Below are 23932 nucleotides of genomic sequence, written 5' to 3' on the forward strand. Positions count from 1 at the left end.
GGTGCTTTTCCAATGATATCTCATGTATTTGGTTGTATGGCAGGCAATAACAGAACCCCTGTTAGTCCCACACGGGGACTAACGTGTGCAATAACCAAGACAACGGTGTTTGAACAACAGCATCTGTGAGGCTTAAAGGAGAACCTTGGACATGACTCAAAATAGCAATGAAACCACAATGCTGTCCGTCTCTCCCATTCTGGAGAGTTTGCAGGCTTACACTGGGTTTAATAGGTCTAGCACATGTGCTTGGAGGAGGTTAACAGCTTTTTGATCATTATGCACAGCTCCAGCCTTGCAACTTCTGGTTCCCCTTCAAAGCTGCAGATACAGGTGGACTACTCAGTCCTTTAGCCAAGGGCAGCAAAGGTTGGGGAAAGCGCTCTGGTGTCATCTTACCTGAAGGACTCCTCATGCTCTCTTCTCAAGGACCTCTTGAGCTGCCTTAGGTACAGCAAGATGTTCTGCAGCAGTAAGTGATTGTTTCCTCCCCCATTGGCGTCCTGTAATACTGTATTTTCTTAGGTGCCAGGGGCAGAATTTGAAAGTGGTGGTGCTAGAAGGCAGATAATGCCTGCCAAAGAGCAAAACTGTGCTTTAGCGGCAGGCTAAACACCTGTGCTGTTGTGTTTCCTTTGCCCTACCTTTCTGCGCCCCATCTGGTTGTGAAAGACCCAAGATGAACTTAATTAGTTTTCTTCTTCTTTTTTAAATACACATGGTGGCAGAGAGGGGGAAGGAAACTTAAAAAAATAATATTGTGTTAAGAGCATCTAGAAATCTCCTTTTTCTTTCCTGTTGGTGTTTTCCACTGATTTGTCTGATACAGTAAGCCGAACTATTCCATAGTGAGACCCTACAGGCTTCTTCCTGGGGAGAAACTTCTCTGTGTCTTCTGAATCAGGACATACAGTTAAGCTCTCGCCTCGCTAACCATGAGTTGCAGTGGCAGTAAAAGGGACTAGGGAGGAATAAGATAGCTGTGAGCAATTCTCTGGGAGCCTGCACATGTACATGATGTTGCTAAGCCATAGTTTGGTTAAGCATGCCATGCAAACCAGATTATAGGAACATGCAAAGCCAGCCTGGGAAGTCCCTTGGGGAAGCCATAATACTTTAAACTAGTTTATAACTGCTTTATAAGCTTCTTAGTTGTTAGGATAAAATCAGAATTCTTGACCGTTCATGTGATGATTTGCTATGAGGTAGGCGAAAACCAAGTGGCTGCTGCCAATTTGCCAAGTGGAAAAATTCCTACCAACCCCCTCAACGGCGACCAACCAAGGTCCATAGCAAGGTCAAAGAACGAAACCTTATAGGGTGGGAGGGTGGGAAAACAGGAACAGCTGGCGGGCAGCAAAGAGGGAGATCCCTGGCCTATATAGGGCAGGCCACGCCCCCAAGCCAGCCAATTGGTCGGCTAGGGGGTGACACGGCCGGAAATCCCCCCAATTGCGCGGCACTGGCCTCTACCCACCGCGTGCATGGAGGGGTCATGAAGCCTGCAACTCCTGAAGGCTGAAGTGGTTTTGTGCTATAAATTCTTGTAATGCAAATAACTTCATTTTCCTTTGGGTTTTGCTTGGATTGGGACAATATTGCCTTTTGGGGCCTCTGGTAGACAACATTAGTCTTGGTTGATGATACTGTTCACGGTTCTTCAAGAGCTGGGATAGCCATATTATAAAAGAGGCATTTTTTAAATCATTTTTATAAGAGAAGTTCCATAGGTTCAGGGTGTTTCAGGGGTGGGAAGAAAGGGCACCAGTTATATTCCGCATCTTTTCTTTTAATGAACTTTTTTATTTTCCCACCTCAAGGTTAATAGATGAATATCAGTGACTGCAGTCCTGTTCTCTGATGTTCATCAATGGGACCATAACCCAAAACCTCCAACAGAGAGGATGGGCGGGGACTTCTGCTATTAATGTAAAGAAAAAGAAATTCATTTTAAGAAATTATACGTGCTAGAAGGAAACGTAAGAATCTAGAGAGTGTCTTTCTGTTAAGTACGTGGCCAGAAGCTGTACTGATAGTTTTTGATTAGAGGAAAAAAGAAGTGTTTTAAGTGTTTTTGAGAATAACAGTGCCTCTTTTAAATGGTGAAAGGAGCAATTCTTGTTCTGTTCATGTTCGTTCCACAAATAATTAAAGCAGGAAATAAAGATCCATTGTCACTAACTGTGTGTGCATGGAATTCCGGTTTTTGCAGCATGGAGTCTTAAATTATGAACGCTTCCTCTGAACTAACGGCACGTCCAGCATATTTTGTTTGCCTTTTTTAAAGAAATATGGAGAGTCGTGTTGTCTTTTTTCATTTCACATCTGGATTTCCCACTTAACTTTGCTATGGATCAGTCAATTGCACATGTGCAAAATGGATGAGCTTATCCCAGACATCCTCCTTCGCAAAGAGAACCCCTTTATGCTGAGCTATCAGCGAAAAGATTCTGGGTCCGAAGACGAACGAGATGACAGGATTCCTGACCTAGAGAAGGATGATTTTGCTATACGCAGAGCAAGACTAAATCAGCCCAAACTTACGTTGCCATTTAACCAGTATCTACTTGGATCTTATGCAAACAAAGATCGAGGTAAAGTGGAAGAAGGGAAGAAACAAAAGAAAAAGCAGGAATGTTCAAGGTGTGCTATTCTACTTGTTTCTGTATTATTTAATTTGGGATATCTTTTTTTTACCAGGCAATGGTGTTGGCACTTCAGTGTGAGCTTCCCATTTTTCAGTGGGTTCACAGGGGAGGTGGGGGAATTCAAAGCTCTCTGCAAAGTTTCTCTGGCTGCTCTCTTAAAAGTTGCAGGAAAGGGGAGGAGTGTCTGGGTCGGTTAAATTTGGACTGGGAACAGAAAGTGTAGAATATAAGTTGGTTGGTTTGACAGCCACTGTTCTCCTAGTCTCCTAGTTAAGGGTAGAGTCTTCCACAAGGCTTAAGAAAAGGATATAATACGCAGGAGACTCTGGGATTCCCTCCCAACATTCTACTGTTTTTTAATCTGAAAAGCAGCATCAGAAACTGAAATCAGAAATGGGAGGGAGAATGGCTGTTCAACGCTCTTACTTCCTGCTGTTTTTTTCATTCAACATCACTTTCCTCCTGCTTGACCCAGCAATTCCTCCCACCCAGGTGGGAAAGGAACCGTTTGTTTGTTTGTTTGTTTGTTTGTTTGCTTGCTTGCTTGCAGCATATATATATATATATATATATATATATATATATATATATATGGTGAAAACAGATGAATTCCAGTTGCAGTTCTGTTAAAGCGGCAGTTGCAGGGATCTTGGAAGACAAAACTCGTGACTCTTGACACATTATCTAGCTTGGCTCTAAGGGTTGTTTGTCTCTCCAAGTTGTGTTACACCAAGTTGTCAGTTTCTTTTCTGCATATTGGCTTGGGACACGTTTATTTCTGCTAATGAAGAAGCTGCAAAAACAGGTCTTGTTCAGTTTGGTCAACCCCTTGTGGGGAATTCCTGCAAAGCCCTTTCTCTCTCTCTTTTTACAATAGCTATATTGAGCTCCAGGCATAATTGTGGGCTGGGTGTGGGTGATGCAACACACAAGTGGATGTTGAACAAAATGTTTTTGCTGCATAGCCAGACTGGAATCCATTTTGCTCATTGCTGGTGTAGGTAATAATATGCATTATAGTAAAAGGCATGAGCAGTGACATTTTTAGGGAGCATAAGTGATTTACTCTTTATGCTTTGAGAAATATCTGCATACAGTATTTTTAACTGGGTATAGCTTTCTTGGAGAGTGCAGAAAGTCTTTTGTAAGAACTGTGAGCTCCTGCTGCTTTTAGCCATATAAAAAGTGTTGCCTTTGTGGCGACAATATAAATGCCAACATTTACAGTCCCAGCGTCTAACTGGTGACTAATGTCTTGGAATGGCATCTGAAGAACGTGTCCAAATCCTTGGATGCCGAGCTTGGGAATGGTTAGCAGTAAAAGAAAATCCCCAAGATTTGCTATATTGGGAGACAAAACTTGAATTCATTGCGGCATAGGAAGTAGACGTCATCGTAACTGTCAAAATGAGAGATTGTTAATAAATTAAATATTGTTTCAAAAATGTATCAATGGGGTTGCTTGTCTCTGCCCATAATCTGTTGTTTGTCTGTAGAGAGCAGGCCTGGCCAAAGAGGTGGCATTTGGCAAGACCTGAGCTTTCTGTCCCAATGTTGCCACCATTCCTGCTTTGCTTGAAGCACTCTAGAAGGTCAGACGTAGCATGTGAACACTCTCCTTTTGCACCCCTGCCTCTTCCAGGTTAAGGAGGCCCACTGAAGGTGCCATGCCAAAGAGCTTCCAAAATCTTGCTGCCAGCACTGGTAAATAATAACTATGTAAAAACGGGGGTATTGTCTCTCAATGGGGCATACCAGCCACTAGCTGAAATTGCAGCAATAGATGATTGTTTCCTCCAACATCGTTCTCTCCTCTGTTGCGCACTTTTACTCAATATTTTGATTTGGCGGGGCCAGCCCTTGCATGAGGCAGAGTGAGGCAGCTGCCTCAGGCAGCAAATTCTGAAGGGCGGAAAGTGACTAGAAAAGGGTCTGCTGTGAAGGGTGAGGTGGAGGACTCTGTCCCATCACCAGTGTTGAAGTAAGATACAACTACCAATCTAGTCAGATTTCGTGCACAGAATGGGGAATGTACCATCTCATCCTTTGCCTCAGGCAGCAAACTAGCTTGGGCCGTTCCTGCTACTGAGCTTGCCGCTTGTCACTGTCTGGTCCTTCAAAAGTATTCTTTGTCCTGCTGATTCTGGAATGTGCATTAAATTAGTGGACAGAAGATGAGTGTGACTTCAGCGAGGCCGATGGTGATATGCGAAGACAAACCATTCCCGCAGTCACAGAAGGACGACTCTAAGGAGAAAGACCAATCTAAATTTCCAGATGTTCAAAGAGATGACCTGGCTAAGCGAAATACTCAGGCTAGCCTCTCCCAAGTAGATTTGCCATGTTTTGCGAGAGCTACTATAACACAAGCAGATCAAGACACCTGGGACCGACTGAAAGTTTCAGGGAATTCCAGGTATGTTTCCATAGAAAGAGAGAGAAGGAGAGAGAGAATAAAGATTCATATTGCTCCTGAAATATTTGTAACTCGAATCATGGCACTCAGGAATACCAAAGGCCAGCAATTAAGTCATATGCATAATATCTGCATGCAGCAAATTACCAGGGTACACAGTAAGGTCTGGTCAATAATAATTGATGTGTCTTTCTGCCAGTCATCTTTGTGTAGGAATGGGGAGAATCTGCCTAATTCACACTTCATGAAACAGCATGTGAACCAAAGCACATCCTTCCTTCAAAATTCACACTTCTCCTAATTTTGCCGTGCAGCTAGTTCTCCAGTCAAGTAATGTGTACAAAAATGCATATGCTAGGGTAAAATGTGCATTTTAAAAATGCATATACTGGTGATAATAATGTAAAAAATGCATTCGATTAGGCGAAATTGCTTTGCAAGAACGCGTATGTTAACAGAAAGTTGCGTTGAATGCTGATGAATTTTCATGAGCGCTTAAAAGGAATTGCAAACAAATCTGGAGAACTGAACATAAGATGGGGAAAATGAGAAAGTGAGAGAAACCAAAACCAAGAGATTTCACCCACCCCTTATCTGTGTGTGTGGTCTTTGGTTTTCCTTGGGGTAGTGGGGGGCTGAGCCTTCCCAAGCCACCACGAGGAGTGTTGTCTGTCCATCCCCAACATAGCTAAGAATAGCAACATGGACCATCTTAGGGGCTCCATGCACAAGTCTCCTGATCACATCTGTACAGGAACCAGGAATAACCCTTATCATAATCTTTAAGAGTCTAGGCTTGAAATGAAACACTTTTCTTTCCCTTGGTGTTTGTCAAGTTTCCACTCGTTGGGCTTCCCTCTTTTCTTGGCACTCCCATTCAGGAAGCAGCTGTGGCAACAGGCCTTGCTAGCTCTGCTCGGGGTTACATGGGAATATGTCTGAATCAATCATGGCTAGACGATAGCTCTCTATCTGGTTTAGTGGAAGGGCTGTGGGCACAATCTAGCAAAAAGTTTACAAAGCAAGAAAAAACTGCCATCGTAGCTATTTGCGAATGTACTGCTCAGATTTCCAAGAGACATTATGCCATCACTTGGAACCAAGCCACTTTTGTCCTTTGATAAGTTCATATAATTTTCTGGATACAGTTTGGCTCAGGTCCTGTTGTGCCATTTACTTTTTAAAATGTTGTTTTCAGTCTTGGTCAGAATCATTTTTCTCCGTGTTGCTCAAACACTTCCTTGGTTTTGATAATAAGGGGGGTGCCAGAGTGTCCTCTCGCAACACACCAATTTCTTGCATTGGGTGATTTTTCTCCTCCTTCTCATTAAATGTTTGGTTTGTTGTTTTTCCCTCAGTCTTGTAGCTGCCCTTTTATATGCCTTTTTATTTATTTTTTGCTTACATCTTTGTCATTAGCGACGAGGAGCTCACGAACGCCCCAGGTTCATTTCTGACCTCTGAAACGGCAGTGGAAGCTGCCGGTCGTAACCGTTTTGCAAGCCGCAAAGTGAGAATGTCCGAGAAGCCCAGCAGCCCCAAGCAGAGGTTTGTGCACTTTGGGCCAGTGACAGAAATTGACCTACATGCTTAGGAGAAGCTTTCAATTGCTAGGGCTGCGCCTAAAGATGACATGGAAGAGGCAGCCAATAGGGAAAGAGCTGGGGCTCTTGGGACCACAGCTGAAACCTCATCCTTGCTCTCTGTGAGCCATGTCAACTCTCTTGGTCATCCTGATGATGTCCACAGGCCGCATGCTAATCCCAGGTATTTAGTTTGTATCTCCGTGAAAGGCTCAATGGCTAGGATTGGGGCTGGGTGATACCTGGTTTGCAACATCGCGCTACATCAACAGCTAAGCATTGCAATATGCTGATATATCACAATATCTGAAATAAGGAGGGAGCTATGTAGAGCCATGGGTGTAGGGACCCGGGTGGTGCTGTGGGTTAAACCACAAAGCCTAAGACTTGCCGATCAGAAGGTCGGCGGTTCGAATCCCCGCGATGGGGTGAGCTCCCGTTGCTCGGTCCCTGCTCCTGCCAACCTAGCAGTTCGAAAGCACGTCAAAGTGCAAGTAGATAAATAGGTACTGCTCTGGCGGGAAGGTAAACGGCGTTTCTGTGCGCTGCTTTGGTTCGCCAGAAGCGGCTTAGTCATGCTGGCCAAATGACCCGGAAGCTGCACGCCGGCTCCCTTGGCCAATAAAGAGAGATGAGCACTGTAACCCCAGAGTCGGCCACGACTGGACCTTTACCTTTATGTAGAGACACTGGCTGGCTTCATGATTTCCCCCTGCATTGTGATTTTTGCATTGCGTGCGTGCGTGCGCGTGCGCACACACACACACACATCATAATTCAAAATAAATTGCGAGGTCAAAAACTATGAAACTGGTATCATGATATAGACTTCAAACCGGTTTGGGATGATATATCGATCTATCGCCCAGCCCTAGCTAGGATAGGATAGAGAGAGAGAGAGAGAGCACTCATGTACGTAAGCACGAACCCACAATTTCTATATGTACAACTGACCCTCCCTCTGCAAGAATCTCCCATTGAGATAATGCCTGCTGCTTAACAACCAGACGCAAGAGGAGTTTGATGGGAAATTTGTTAGCTTCTAGCAACTAACTAGTTCTGTTTTTGCGACAGGTGTGTGCATGCATGAGCAATCTTTCCCCCCATTTCCCATCAAACTTCTCAGCATCTGTTATCCCATGGGTGGTATTCAATGATAATTCTCTTTGGATTAAACCCATTGAAATTATTAGACGTGACTAACTTAGGCTCATTAATTTCAGTGGGTTAACCCTGCCTAGGACTTACTTGAATACAACCTCGTACTACTGTCTGGAGACCTATTAAGAGAACAGCTCAATGCATTGGAGTGGCAATGGGAAGCCACGGTGAAGAGAAGATTATTGGCTGGTGGGTGGGGAGAGAACTGGATGTGCCGTCCAGACCTTCATCCATCTACATGGTCGTAGCTAAGACCTGCTTATTTGCATACATATCTGTGGGTTAAACCACAGAGCCTAGGATTTGCCAATCAGAAGGTCGGAGGTTCGAATCCCTGCAACAGGGTGAGCTCCCGTTGCTCGGTCTCTGCTCCTGCCAACATAGCAGTTCGAAAGCACGTGCAAGTAGATAAATAGGTACCGCTTCGGCGGGAAGGTAAACGGCGTTTCCATGTGCTGCTCTGGTTCTCCAGAAGCGGCTTAGTCATGCTGGCCACATGACCCGGAAGCTGTACACCGGCTCCCTCGGCCAATAAAGCGAGATGAGCGCCGCAACCCCAGAGTCGGCCACGACTGGACCTAATGGTCAGGGGTCCCTTTACCTTATGTTCATTAAGTTGTTTTTGGAAGTAAGGGCAGAACTATGTGTTAAGAAGCGAATAGAGAGTTCCCCACTTTTGTTCACATCCACCTTACACATTCAAAGCACATTTCGAGCGCATGATATTCTTTGACAAATCCTAGGAACTGTAGTTTAGCGCTCACAAAGCTACAGTTCCCAGCACCTTTAACCAACCGCATTCCCTGGGATTCCTTGGGGGGAGTCCGTGAGCTTTGAATGTATGGTTTGGATGCGACCTTTTGCCTGAGGATGCTAATTGCTGCAGGAGAATCTACAGGTAAAGGTTCTTCAATTCCTCCCGTACCTGCAGGCTTTTCCATATAAATGTGCCATGTGTGTTAAACTACTTTTCCTCCCCCCACCCCCGATGAAGATACCTGACTGGAGAATAAATGCTTTGGAGGTGGGGTGTGTGTGTGTGTGTGAAGGCTAACAGACACAGGAGAGAGCTGACTGATGTAGGACAAGTTAAGAAGAGCCTGCCAGTTACCCTCTGCTTTTCCTAACCCTATATTAATCTTAAATGGCAGACATGTTTGGGTAGCAGGCATGGTCGTTCCCCATGTAGTTCTACCCTAAGTCTCTCAGAATCCAGTTCTACTTATTTCCTAATACAGTGGAACCTTGGTTTTCGAGCGTCTCGGAAGCCGAACGCTTCGGTTTCTGGATGCCGAAAACCGGGAAGTAATTGCTTCCGTTTTCAAATGCACCTCATAAGTCGAACGGCTGCTGCTGAGGTTTTTTCCACTTTTCTCCATTGAAGTTGCACTGAAATCCCTTGGAACGGATTTCGTTCGGAAACCGAGGTTCTGCTGTAAATAAATATATCTTATTGCTAGGAAGAGTTGCCTGAAGTGGTTATTATTTATATGGACTTCCAGCCTGCTCTGTCCTGTTAACTCAGGATGGGTTCCTCAGTGTATTCCTGATTGAGGGATCCTCTGCACTCATATGGCATACTAGATCCCCACAAGCCATATGTGGGGAAACCGAGCCAGATGGGCAGGGAATAAATAAATAAATAAATAAGTAAGTAAGTAAATAAATATATTATTATTATTATTATTATTATTATTATTATTATTATTATTATGTTCATGCACCCAGTTCGTACTGATCTCCCACCTCTGCTGTAGACCAAGCAATGCATGTGCATGCAAGTGGTGTGGCCTAATGAAACCCCACTGCGCCCCTTCCCCATTTCCCGGATACTGCTTCCTGATTCTAATGAAGCACTTAGTGTTGGCCTCTGTTGTGTGAATCTGCCCTAAGCTGCATTGTGCAAAGAAGAATGGCAAGGCAAGACAAAGAAAACCTGACCATCTCTCCTGGAGTTTGCTGGTGGTAGTGCATTCTCTTCAGTAGGGATCAGACACAGGTTGACTTAGGCCCTCTCCAGACATCTTATTTAGTTGTTCATTCATCACGATTTGTGCGCCTGGTGTTATCAGGGCAAGTTATATGTCATCCCGCTTTCATTACTGCCAAATTTTTGAAGAAGATAGAACCTTGCTTCTGGTCAGTGCGTGCCTTGTACCATCCTGCTGAAATCTTGTAAGTTTTCATACCCAAAATGTTGTGCTTTTTGGAGGGGAATAAGGGTGGTGTTCCACTTTTGTTGCACTCTAGCAGAAGAGTGCCCCTCCACACGCCACAAAAATGTGGTGACACCGGGAAAACTTAATACCGTGGAATGATGTGTGCACGAGTCACGTTTTCCCCTCTGCTTTTGTCAAGGGCAGATATTCAAACACCCCCAGAAAAAGATAGACATGTTGGGTGTTCTCTGAATGCGCCGGAAACTGTAGAACATATTCTTTTCTACTGTCCATTGTACAACCAGCTACGCAAATACATGCTATATCCCCTTTTTCGGGTAATTTAACATCACGGCACAATGAAAATATGAGATTCTATCTGCCTGACATTAACCCAGAGGTAACTGAGTTTTTGTCAACAGTATCTCTTACGAGTGGTGAATGGCACTATTTAGCAGGAAGAAATTCCAGTGAAAATCCTCGTCGTTATATATTTTGTATATATTTTAATTTTTTATATAGGTTTTATGATCGCCTATACTATACAGCGGGTTAGGGTTAGTGGTCTAAACCACTGAGCCTCTTGGGCTTGCTGATCGGAAGGTTGGCAGTTCGAATCCCCGCGATGGAGTGAGCTCCCATTGCTCGGTCACTGCTCCTGCCAACCTAGCAGTTCAAAAGCACGTCAAAGTGCAAGTAAATAAATAGGTACCGCTCCGGTGGGAAGGTAAATGGCGTTTCCGTGTGCTACTCTAGTTTCGCCATAAGCAGATTAGTCATGCTGGCCACATGACCCAGAAAAACTTTCTGCAGACAAACGTCGGCTCCCTCGCCCAATAAAGCGAGATGAGCCCTGCAGCCCCAGAGTCGTTTGCGACTGGACTTAACTATCAGGGGTCCTTTACCTTTTTTATACTTGTAATGCCCGATAAAGGTTTGGCAGAGTAAGTTAAGTGCAGATGAATCACTATAAATCCACCACTAATTCAGTATTATTGTGTCAATGACATTGCACATAATCCATCTGCCCCAAAAATACCAGTCTGGAGGGGCCCTTACTGATCAAGGCTTCTCAAACTTTTGGTCCACCATCTGAAGTGGTAGCCTTAGCTTTTGCTTTGTTTCTGGCAGCGCATTACAGAGTTTACTTCTTTGGGGCATCTAGTAAAAGTTTTGTGTGCCCCCCCCCCGGTATATTTTTATGTGTGCGTGTTAAAAGCAGATTGCACTTTTGTTTTGGTGGTGCATTTCTCTCTCTCCTCCCCCCCCCCAATTTTCTGTGCAGCCAATAATTTTCACTTATTTGGCTTTCTTTTATCTAATCAGCCCATTGTCGTTGCAAGAATTCCTTGCTTGATACTACTAGCAAGAAACTCAGATGTTCGCTTTTAAAGATAAGATGAATAAGTGAAGGTCTCTTCTCAGCGCTTCCATGTGGTTCTCATTACCTTTCTCCCTTTCTCTCTCCTAATCTCCGTCTTGTACTGTCAGTGAAGTTATGGATGCATGTAATTCATCTCTCTCGGATGCTTGTGCTGATTCTCAGAAGCAAACGCCAAGCAGTTTGAGCGAGTGGCACGAGAGCAGCGAGGAAGAGATGGATGGCAGCTTCCCAGATATTGAGAGGGATGATATGCTGGCTAGAAGATTTGGAACTTTTCAGAAATCTACTAGCCCCGTTCGCCCATCTTGTCCTCCCATTTCAGTAGTCAGTTATCGTCCCTTGAAACAGCAAGGAAAAGAACAGAAGACTCTGCAGAAAGCAGAAAGGTCAGAAATGGGAAACCGGTTGTTATTAGCTACTTAATGCCTGTCTTGCATGAAATGCTAACTGTGCATTATATTATTCTGCTTCTTGACAAGAAAGAGAGAGAAAAGGACATGTTCTAATTAATACCTGTCAACAAAAACCAGCTAGTTGTTGTCTTTTAACAGAAGAAGAAAATAAGCATGATTAGTTTAAAAAGAGACGTGAGAGAAGGAAGGTTTACAATGCTGCAAGGTTTTGATTTTAGTCGTTTTGGGATATTACGGAAAGCTTCATGGATATAATTATAAACACAATATAATAAAGGGATAGGCTGCCTAACTGTTGTGAAATCTTCATTGGTGACATTTAAAAACCAATGTAAAACAAAACAAAACCCAGTTGTTGAAGACTGCCTGGAGGATTTCTGCAGTTTTTGTTCAGCTGTGTGACTATTGCTATTCTTATCATTATTTTTAGTGCTGGCTGCTACTTTTGTATGTAAGTTTTTTATTTTATTTCTGGATTCTAGTTTCTGGATCTAGTTTTGGTTCTATGGGCACTATTCAACAACTGTGTCCTGTAAACACCATGTTTTCCTCTTGCAGAACAGCCCCCCACCTCAATTTTTTGGGGGGAGTTGGGAAAACTCCTAGAACAAATTAAGGTGGTACGTGAGGGAGGAGAAGGGGAGAATGTTCTGTTGCACATGGAGATATTCTTGTATAGGTGGAATGAGAGACTTACTGTGGTATACTGCATTCCACCCTTTATAATTTTTATGTGGAGGTGTGGGTGTGGGTGAATTATTTCCATAATCCAACATCAGGGTATTACCCACATTTCTTTCCGTCACTTATTTGGGGTTTCCTGGAAGGAGTTCTTAGACAGGCTCTCATCCAGGCACACTGTCCAAGTGGAGATCAGCTTCGCTTTAGCCTTGTCACAGTTCCCTCAAAGGCCATTTCTCAGCAGAGTGTCGTGTGCAATTATTGCGCAGGCAAGCTTTCCTCCTTGGTCATCTGTTGTCTCCTGAATAACAGTGCCCACGATTGCCTTAGCAGAAGTTCCCCGTTGACTTGTGCGACACGACATTCTTTGGAAACACCTTCCCCTGTATCCCTAAGCTCTGCTGCCACATGCAAAGATGGCTTTGAGAAGTCTAAAGACCAAGATGAGCACAGAACTAATGCAGCAGGAGGCAAAGCGGGATTCAGGAATCCAGGGAAAGATGACATGATGGTGAGAAGAACCAGAGATTTTCCGAAGCAGACTGGACCAAGTGTTAGTCAGTTCCTCCCAGTTCCTTTCTCGAAACAGCAGAATGGTGGGGAAGCAACTAAGGATCTTGTAAAGACTGAACAGAAAGTCAAGAGGTCAGGAAACTATTCTGCAGTCTTTTTAAAAAAAATTCAGTCTCTAATTTTCACATGGGGAGAGGGCCTGCTTTTTCAGTTCTGCAGCTATATGTCTCCTTTTGATACACTGAGTTTGTCAGTAGTCTTTCACTTGGTTGCTGAATAAGAATTTCTAAGTGACATTAGGCAGGGAAGGTTAACCAAAGTCGGTTTTTTCCTTTAGACTGAATGACTTGAATAGATAGGTATACAGAGAGCAGAGATGAGGCCTTCCAATAGTCATTGGACTACAACTCCCATCATCCCTGATGCTGGTTTCATGTAGATGTTAAACAGCACAGGGGGACCCTGCAAGCCATTGGTTCCCCAGCACCAAATTCTGGGCGTGGTCATTTAAGGAGAACAGGGACTGCTGCAGTATGGAAAGTTGACTCATTTAAACATTCAGCTGTAAATTTCTTTAAATAAAGCACATGCATAAATGCAGAAACAGTGAGGGGACCAAACTCAGACACTCATGAGCCAGATTTCCTGACTTCAATGAAAGCTCAGAGAGAGGTGGCATGAGGTATATCTCCTCTCATAGGGCTTTTTTTTAGATTCAGAAGTGTAGGCAGCCAGGGAGGCTGCAGAAAACTGGAGAATGTTTAATGGGAAACACACACACACACACCCCCCAAGCATCCATGACCACCTCACCCAGCAAAATTCTAAAGAAGTTATCAAGTGCCCTGAGAATGGGAAAAGGAAACCTCTTTTGTAGGGGATAAAAACATTTTTGAGATGTTTTTGAGGAGGCCAGGTATTGCCACCACACTCATGCCAAGTAAATTTGGTCAAAACTTCCAGATAATTGGGGGGGGGGCAAGGTATGAGGGGAAAGATTTCTGAGTGAGCCCTCTTTATAGACTCTGAAATACAAGTGTGTCGGGTAGCTTAGGCTGTTGCCTGTTGACAAATAAGCAGCGTGTAGCATTCCCCATTTTGTCGTTACAACAACCCCCCATGTTAAACGAAGAGCTTCTTGTTCAGACATGCTGTGCAGGCTGAGATTTCCTGACAGAGTCACCCAATGACCTTTACGGCCGAGCGAAATTTTGAACCCAAACTCAGGGTTCAAAACCTCTGGCCCTTCTTGTTTCCATCTTTGGGTACCACAGAACTGCATTGGCTATTCTTCCTGTGGTGTTCTGAAGGGCCCATAGTTCCCGCATGTCTGTGGTGTGGGAGAAGCTACAGAGGGAGGCACCCCCAGAGTCTGAGGAAGATGGGAGACCCACCTCCTCAGGCTGAGGCAGTGTGAAATGGGGTGCTGAGAGTTCCCCTCATAAGTGAGGGACCTGTCATTCACCCAAATCAGAGTCCTCCTTGGGGGGCACGTGAAGGGGACATGATATTGTGCCACATAGGTGCTGAGAGTTTCCCCAATATCAGAAAGGTTTATTGGTTTCAGTGAAGCCAGAGTTCAGTTGACGGTGCTGGGTAGCTCTGCTGCAAAAAACAACAACAGTTCATTGCTGCCTTTGGGTGAAACCAGACATACTGGTCCCCCCCCCCCCCGCCAGGATAGAACTACTGTTGCTGAAAATCGTATTTGCCTTTGCCATAGCCATGCATGGTTTGTGTCAAAATCTCATCTGTTAGTTTCTATGTCAGTTAAGAGGAGTGCATGTTGGGTACATACGGGGTGTCTCGCTACAAGCTAAATCAGGAATTAACGTTTTTAGCATTACCGTGACGGACTCGGCAGTCCCCGAAAAGCATCCAAAGCTTTGTGCAGAAAGCCCTCAAAAGCTTTCGGCGCAACCTGAGCACAAACTGGAAGATGGGAAAGACAGAGTCCCTGGTGTGAGGCAAGATGGTGCCTCTTCTGCTCCTCATAAGGACTTGCTGGACTCCAAGCCACTCCAGCCAGGAGATTCTTCGGAGATGCAGCTTACTGAAAGAAACAGCCAAGGATTTACGTCTTTAAAGGATGGACATGCACAAACGTGAGCTACCTTGTGGTCCAGAAATTGCACCCTAAAGCCATCTGTAGTGGGTTGGTGTGTGCCTGCTGGAAACAAGCCTGTTTTGCTCTTGCGCTGAATATTTTAATTGCGGATTAACCATAATGTACCGCTACTTCGGAAGTGTGCCTTTTTGGAACTAATAAAGTAATTTCCAGCGGTGCGTTTTTTGGTTTCTTTCCCAGAAATTCTAAGAAATCTCTACAAAACAGGCTATAGGCATGAAGGGGAAGGTGCTGGTTTGGGAGAGCAAGGTAGATTCTTTGGAGAGCTTCCAATCCATGTATATGGCTATGATTTTTCTGGATGTAAATATGACTGTGCCAAATGAAACTTAATCATTGCTATTGAGTTGCATAAACTTTCAGGATGGACATAGAAACGTATTCACTTGCAAGATCCAATGACATTTTCTGGGTCTCCCTCCACACCTTGCGGGATGCATCTCAGGGCCCACTTACTATGCATATTGAAATGTCTTTTTAACGGATATTGATTATGCATGGTGCAACATGTAACTGCATGTGTGGCTCATCTCATAAAACGAAATTTACTTTTCATACCTGCTTTTATGAGGAATCACTTCCCAGCCTTGGTTTCACAGTGTGGCTTCCTAACAGGGTGTTCCAAATTCTAAAAGCATTTTTTAAAAAATTGTTTGGTTTGGGGTTTTTTAGTTGTTGTGTGAAGGATTAAAGCGTGATCTCACATGCGATGCTTTGAAAATGCAATGTTCACCCCACACTCTGGACTAATGGAGAAGACTGGCTTCAAATAAACATCTCCTTGCTTGATGTGGTTTTCCTCCTCAACCCCCCTCTCCTTTCCTCTCAATGCAATTTATATCTCCACCCCCCACAAAGCCTCTCTAATTTTATATTTGGTTTTATAGATTCGGCTCCAGAACTCCTGTGTCTGATGACGCAGAGTAAGTTGTTGTGTGCTCAGTGGGTTGCTTTAACAACTTAAACTGCATGCTTTTCGTAATTATTACTAATTTTAAATGCAGCTGATGCACCATTCTTACTCGTCATTGTTCCGATGCAGAGCTGTTTGAAATATACGTGCTTTAACATATACACTGTGATGTGATGGTATGTGCTCTGAAGTCATGCCTTTTCAGAAAGCTATAAAGCATGTGGATGTTGCTGCAAGATATGACCTCTGTTAATCTGTGGCTTGTTCCTTTTTTAAAAAAAGAAAATCTGTGGGGTCTGTAGGGCCCACTCGTCTGCAATGACTAAAGGAACTGGAATTATAAATAAGGGAGACTTGAATAAGCATAGGCTAGGTCTAGGAGTAGGGACGCGGGTGGTGCTGTGGGTTAAACCACAGAGCCTAGGGCTTGCCGATCAGAAGGTCGGCAGTTTGAATCCCCGCGACGGGGTGAGCTCCTGTTGCTCGGTCCCAGCTCCTGCCCACCTAGCAGTTCGAAAGCACATCAAAGTGCAAATAGATAAATAGGTACCGCTCTGGCGGGAAGGTAAACGGCATTTCCGTGCACTGCTCTGGTTCGCCAGAAGCGGCTTAGTCATGCTGGCCACATGACCCAGAAGCTGTACGCCGGCTCCCTTGGCCAATAAAGCGAGATGAGCGCCGCAACCCCAGAGTCGGTCACGACTGGACCTAATGGTCAGGAGTCTCTTTACCTTTTGGTCTAGGAGTAGATTACTAAGTAGTAAGTTGAGGGAATGAGTTTATTACAACAGGTTGAGATTCAAAAGCCAAAGCACAATTAAATTACCTTGTAGGATCTCTGGCGTAAGTTTTGCATTTCTTTCCCCAACGTGAAAAATAAAATAAAATTGAAAATTAGCCTTCTGTACTGCAGCCGAAGGGGCTCAACTCTTTCCCTTCCTGCCACTTGGCCTACACAGAACCTCATCTCCTGATCTGCTTCCCCCCCACTTATGAGAGAAAAGGGGTGATGTCCCCATATTGTGTGCCCCCAAACCAGAGAGAAAATCAACTTGAGGAAGTGAGCGATTTTGAGCTGGAAGGAAAAGATTAAATAGCCTTTCCTTGCCCTGTTCAGACTTGGAGCCCGATGGGTCTGTTTTGAGTTTGTTGTTTATATTTAGTAGTGGTTGCTTTTAAAGAAAGAAATCAGTCTTCCCTGTGGCATTTAGTTTGTTTTTGCACCCTAATATTCAGGCCCCGTCTTAAAACATGTTCTCATTGTCAAGGAATCCAGGCTTAAATGAGAAACCTCATAACATGTGTCTGGAACTTAGCCTAATGAGCTACTTAGGACAATGGGTGCTCCGACCTTAGAGCCCTTTACAGCAGAGATGAGAGACTTGACTCATCAACCCCTGTGTTTGGCAAGCAATATTAAGCCTGCATGGATTGACCGATACCATACCCGCCAACATTTATCTGATGAAAATAGAGGTGTCCTATTCTATTATTATTATTATTATTATTATTATTATTATTATTATTATTCCCTGCCCATCTGACAAGGTTGTCCCAGCCACTTTGGGCAGCTTCCCTCTGGTATGCCAGCTGAGACCCTACCTGCCCACAGACTGTCTTGCCAGAGTGGTGCATGCACTAGTTATCTCCTGCTTGGACTACTGCAATGCGCTCTACATGGGGCTACCCTTGAAGGTGACCCGGAAACTGCAACTAATCCAGAATGCGACAGCTAGACTGGGGCCTGGGAGTGGCCGCCGAGACCATATAACACCGGTCCTGAAAGACCTACATTGGCTCCCAGTATGTTTCCGAGCACAATTCAAAATGTTGGTGCTGACTTTTAAAGCCCTAAATGGCTTTGGCCCAGTACAGTGGTACCTCTGGTTACAAACTTAATTCGTTCTGGTGGTCCGTTCTTAACCTGAAACCGTTCTTAACCTGAGGTACCACATTAGCTAATGGGAACTGTTGTGCCGCCGTGCAATTTCTGTTCTCATCCTGGAACAAAGTTCTTAACCCAAGGTACTACTTCCAGGTTAGCAGAGTCTGTAACCCGAAGTGTTTGTAACCCGAGGTACCACTTCAGGTCAACAGAAGTGTACTTCCTGCTGCTTTCATCCTCAAACACTTATTCTGGCTCCAGCTTCATGTCACCAACTATGACCTTAGAATGCCTAGTCTAGGGACAACTAACTCCAAGTCTGGATTTTTCTATGGATGTCCACAACTCTGGCCTGACTCTGACTTTCAGTTACCCTTTGGCATCCAACTTTTCGGCCCCCTAAACATAGCTTACCATGCCATATAATAAAGTTAATTGGTTTTCCATCCCGTCACTTAAAGATTTATCCCAGAAGGAAACTAATGTAGACCTTAGTTCATTAAAATAAAATTCTGCTACGCTTTAATAACATGACTGCTTGCGTATAATTTATGAAGTCTCGAGGATAATATCAAACCCTTTAAAAAATTTAAAAATAAATAAATAGGTGTTTCATTGTTTTCCTGTAATATTACATCATTTTAAAGGGCAAGTACTTAGGAGCAAAGAAAAGGAAAGCAAGACTAAAGATCTTGACTGTATTCCCACAAGAGATTATTATTTTAATGTACTGGGGAATTCATTTTTAATAACAAAACAAAACAAAAAAGCAACCCGCCCTGAACCTTAGACTTTTGTTGCAAATGTGCATTAAAAGCCAATTCTAGGAGGCTCTGTAGCATTCTGAGGCATCATTAGATATTTCCATACAATTTACATACCGTACTTTCAAATAGAAAATGGGCTATACAGGCCTGCTGTATGAAGGATTCTAACAGAAACTGGTAGATGGCAGAAGACGTCTACACTTGACTCCTTTGTTGATGTTGCACCATTGTGGTATGGTAGTTTAGTAAGGCTGCTGAGAATTCATCTCTTCATGTATGGGCGTGTTCATACAGAAACACGAAGGAGGCTGATTTGCTTATTTTTATTTATACAATCAACTGCGCTTCCATCCAAAGGCAACCAGAAATATGGTGCATAGTCTGTAAATAGCTGAAAATTAACCAGCTCTGTATACTGTCCTTGTCTCATGCGCTGCGCTTGTGGCATTTTCTCTCACCCAACTTTTTTAACAACCAGCCTCTAACTACATTTTGCAAAGGAGACTGTGATGGGGCGTGATTGCTGCTCCTTGTGTAATGGTGTGTTAATAAGTGGTAATTTGGTGGGTTGTTGTTGTTTTTTAAAACCAGAATAACAATGGAATCCTGTGACCATTCACTCTGCATGTGCGCTCAGTAGGGATGGCTCTCACTGCTTAACTCGCCTGTTGGCATTTAACCTGCAGTATGTACATCTCAACTGTCTCTAAGGTATCACTTCAGTTGTTTCAGGAAACCAGAAATCTCTGCTCCGAGTAACTCATGGTCCTTTCATAACTAAAGTTTAGATAAGTGGTTTTCAAACTTTCTAGTGTGAGGGGAACAGTGTGAGGCAGCTCTTGTGCATTGCAGTGGATTCTGGGACCTACCTGAAGGCACACACTCAGTTCATTTGGGGCACAGATATGGCCTATCAAGTCCCCACCAGTTGTGTTCAGTGATCACACTACTAACCTTTATGTTTGTGTACAAGGCGAGGTAAGCCTTGGGCTCACTGCTCGCTCCTTTCTCATCTGTTCTTTAGATGCAGCTGCCAGGAAAAGTACAGAAGGTTTCGCTAAACCACAACACGCCATTTTGTGCAAACTGTGGCTGATGTTAATGCTCTGTTTACACCGCCATGGTTTCAAGTTGGCTTCCCCCCCGCAAAGAAACCATGGTTGGTGTTAACCGCAGTTTGGACGACACGCTGTGGTTAAGCAAAAACAGAAGTGGAAGCTTCTGAACTGCTTGCGGCCACATCGGGGGAGAAGACAGGAACGGAGAGCAGGCTTGCCTGGACTCACTCGCATCATGACATCTGAACACAGCCACTGTATAACACCCCATGAACTGAGAGTGCAGCCTAAACCACATTCGGCCTTCCCCTCTGTGCATTGCAAAACAAGATCAGCAGAGGTGGGCGAGGGGAATTTTTCCATCATTACCGAAATTCTCATTGGGGAACCCTGCTGAGCTCCCTAGTGTTTGCCTGAATGCAGTTTTAAAAAACCACTGGTGCTGATTCACTCCAAAACCTTTCCAGCCGGTGCTATTAACGCCCGAAGAATGATTATTGTTGTATTTCCTTACGAAACAAGGGACAGTTGAGAAATTACGCAAGTACAGGGCTGTGCAAGGCTGACGCCAAGCAAAAGGGCAGCTTTGCGCAGACCTCCAGCTCTTCCTTTTGCAGCGGTGTTACTGGAATGCACCGCAATCAGGCAATTTGCATGCACGTTAGTATAGCCTTGTTTATACTAAAGTAAAAAAGCACATGGCTTCTGATGAAGTGGATGCACATGCAAAAATACCTCCAGCTTTGCCACTTCAGAGCTTTCTGTAGAACGCGATGCGTTTAAGTTTGCTCCAGCGCCCTCCTGTGACAGAAACGCACCAAGTCTATCCATGACAAATAACCGCCTTCCTCATACTTTCCTTGCTTTTCTTTTCAGGAGCGTGAGCATGTTTGACATGAGGTGCGCAGACGAGGCTGCCGTGATGCAACCTCATAGCCAAGCTCGCCACGAGAAGCTGCAAACTATCCACCACCAGCTCAAAGAGGAAGAGGACCGGTGGCAAGATGTGAGTATGAGAATAGAAGGCTCTTTTGCAGGGGAAAGGAAACCCGTGAGAAATTGTGGGAGCGCAGATTTCACGGCAGCTTTGCTTCAGATCTCACCTTCGCCACAGATTCCCTTGGTAGCCTTCCGTAAGCCACAATTTCAGTTGCAGTTTAGAAATGATGATGCTATTGACTTACTGTATTTTTCGCTCTATAAGACTCACTTCTTCCCTCCTAAAAAGTAAGGGGAAATGTGTGTGCGTCTTATGGAGCGAATGCAGGCTGTGCAGCTATCCCAGAAGCCAGAACAGCAAGAGGGGTTGCTGCTTTCACTGCGCAGCTATCCCTCTTGCTGTTCTGGCTTCTGGGATTCAGAATATTTTTTTCTTGTTTTCCTCCTCCAAAAACTAGGTGTGCCTTGTGGTCTGGTGTGTCTTATGGAGCGAAAAATACGGTACTTTACAGGTTTGTTGTAAAGATTATGTGAACCACTTTGAATACTTCACTGTGTTATACAAATGCAGCTACAGGAAGGTCATCCTTTCTTTTACCTCTGGTCACCCGCTATCCGGCTTTCTCATAGAGCCACTTCCGCCTTCGGAGGAGGTGGAGTTGCGGGCTTCACGGCCCTACCACGCCCACAGCGGCTGGAACCCAGCCAACACACAATTGGGAGGATTCCCGGTCGTGTCACCTCCTGGCCAGCCAATCAGCTGGCTCTGGGGGTGTGGCCTGCCCTATTTAAACCAGGACGTGGCCGGCGATCTCCCTCTTTGCCGCCTGCCAGCTGTTCCTGTTTTTCCCACCCTTCTGCCCTATAAGGTTTTCGTTCCTTGACCTTGCTATGGGCCTTGGCTGGTTGCCATTAAGGGGCCTGGTAGGAATTTTTCCACTTGGCAATTGGCACCAGCCACTTGGTTTTCGGCTACCTCGTAGCAAAGCGTCACAACTTTCTGGGTATTGGCGGTTAGGCATTGGTATTGCTCTGTAGATGGAAGATGCAAGGTAGCACCATCACCTGCCCCATATATTGAAGGGTAGTCTGATAAAGGATTCCAGGGGGCGTGGCCCTGTCAGAAGCCTAGGGAGGTGAGGGCATAAGGCACGCCCCCAATTGGTGACCCCAGGGGAGTTCCTAGTTGATGTTCTTCAGCAGGACTCCCCCTAAAGGTAAAGGTAAAGGTACCCCTGCCCGTATGGGCCAGTCTTGACAGACTCTAGGGTTGTGCGCCCATCTCACTCAAGAGGCCGGGGGCCAGCGCTGTCCGGAGACACTTCCGGGTCACGTGGCCAGCGTGACATCGCTGCTCTGGCAAGCCAGAGCCGCACACGGAAACGCCGTTTACCTTCCCGCTAGTAAGCGGTCCCTATTTATCTACTTGCACCCGGAAGTGCTTTCGAACTGCTAGGTTGGCAGGCGCTGGGACCGAACAACGGGAGCGCACTCCGCCGCGGGGATCCGAACCACCGACCTTTCGATCGGCAAGCCCTAGGCGCTGAGGCTTTTACCCACAGCGCCACCCGCGTCCCACGGGACTCCCCCTACTGGTGGTTAACCCTTCCTGGACTTCAAGCGGACGGGCTGAAGTCGGATATAGTTGGTTAGGAGCAATGCCTAAGCCAATACCACTCATCACCTGTAACCAATAAAGTTGTGGCCTTACTTTAGCTCATTAACCTTAATAATTGTGTCAAGTGTCATTATTTCACTGGGGGGGGGTGGAACTTGCCATGCAAGTACCGGTATATTTAGTCTAAACTAGGATTTCCCTAACTTGGGTCTGCAGCAGTTTTTGGACTACAACTCCCATCCTCCCTAGCTAGCAGGACCAGGCTTCAAGTATGATGAGAATTGTAGTCCGAAAATTGTAGTCGGACTCGCAAGCTTGGGAAACACTGAGGAAATGACTGTGTTATAACAGACCTTAGGTTGGGGTGCTACCCATTTGTGGGCCTCGGCCTACTGGCGGAAGACAAGTAACCAAACCTACCTATCTGAAGGCAGCCTTGTATAGGGAAGTCTTTAATGTTTGATGTCTTACTGTACTTTGGTTTGTTGGCAGCCGCCCAGAGTGGCTGGGGCAACCCAGTTGGATGGGTGGCATATAAATAAATAATTATCACTACTATTTTTTTATTATTATACCTCACAGAGTTGATTTTCAACATCACGCCTAATCATTACAGTTCTGTCCCCTGCCCATCTTCCTCCTGCAGGACTTAGCCAGGTGGAAAAGTCGCCGGAGAAGTGCTTCTCAGGACTTATTTAAAAAAGAAGCCGAGAGAAAGAAGATGGAGAGACTACTGACTGGCACTGAGGAGGCCAGTGAGCGAAGGAAAAGCATAAAGACCTACAGAGAAATTGTGGAAGAGAAGTAGGTTCATTTAATGAACGCACAGTTTGAGGACTCTTGGAGTGCAACTAGATGTGTAGGCCAACTCTGTGGGTGTCGAATAAGCGCTGGCCATGTTCGAAGCATGGGGGGGTCTGTTCTTTTGCAAAGAAGAACAGGGAGCAAAATCTAGCCTCCGTCTCACCTCACCAAGCTCCAATATTTTAAAGTAGTTTTCTAGTTCTGATGCCAGAAGTGAGCTGGCTAGGAGAAAATTATTTAAAGCTGTGGAGCTCAGTGAAGTAAGGTGGAGAATGTGTGGGGTATAGAATTACTGTGACCCCCATGTGTAGGGTAAATAATAAAAGAATAGGCTGGATGCCTGGATTCAAAATGTGGGGCTAAACATACTATACAGCAGGAGAGAGCCTAGTAGAAGAGTTTAAGCTCACAAAGTCAAGCAATACAGTGAAGCGTTAGGAATATAGGCTGCTTAACCTTTTGCATATCCTGTTTAGTCCGCTTGCAAAGCACTCCCCTCTTTCTACCCATCCTACAATGAACAGACCACACCGTTAAGTAAGTTTAAAAGGCTTTACTTACAAAACGTTCCAAAGGACAGAGTGTTGCATTTATCGAAGCAGCAGCAAGGAGAACACAGGCAGAATACCCCTGGGTAGAAAATACAGAATATAGTTCTGAACACGTGCTCTAATCTTAGACACAGCCTTCCTTGTGGGTTACATGGCATGGAGAGAGAGGGAACAGGAAGAGAAAGATTCACTTCCTCCTTTATTGGAGAAGAGGGGGTGTGACATAGCTGAGTCTAACAATCCAGCTCTATTGTCTAATCCCTTCATGCACAAACTAGCACTCATGCATAATTATGTTTTAATGCAATTTC

The 23932-nt window shown here is 44.8% G+C and overlaps 1 protein-coding gene across 2 annotated transcripts in view; it reads left to right on the forward strand.

Moving 5' to 3' along the window:
- The window catches only part of LIMCH1 (LIM and calponin homology domains 1), a 215049-nt gene that overhangs the window by 155702 nt on the left and 35415 nt on the right, over positions 1–23932 (forward strand). The window contains exons 9-17 of one of the 2 annotated variants that reach the window (XM_053403907.1): positions 2359–2643; positions 4813–5064; positions 6484–6612; positions 11459–11737; positions 12779–13090; positions 14800–15063; positions 15974–16009; positions 20586–20715; positions 22913–23070. In XM_053403907.1, the coding sequence (XP_053259882.1) occupies positions 2359–2643; positions 4813–5064; positions 6484–6612; positions 11459–11737; positions 12779–13090; positions 14800–15063; positions 15974–16009; positions 20586–20715; positions 22913–23070 (1845 nt within the window). The remainder of the gene's footprint in view (positions 1–2358; positions 2644–4812; positions 5065–6483; positions 6613–11458; positions 11738–12778; positions 13091–14799; positions 15064–15973; positions 16010–20585; positions 20716–22912; positions 23071–23932) is intronic. The other variant, XM_053403908.1, reaches the window with a different exon arrangement.

Source organism: Podarcis raffonei, chromosome 9 (assembly GCF_027172205.1).
Source record: "Podarcis raffonei isolate rPodRaf1 chromosome 9, rPodRaf1.pri, whole genome shotgun sequence".
Taxonomy (NCBI): domain Eukaryota; kingdom Metazoa; phylum Chordata; class Lepidosauria; order Squamata; family Lacertidae; genus Podarcis; species Podarcis raffonei.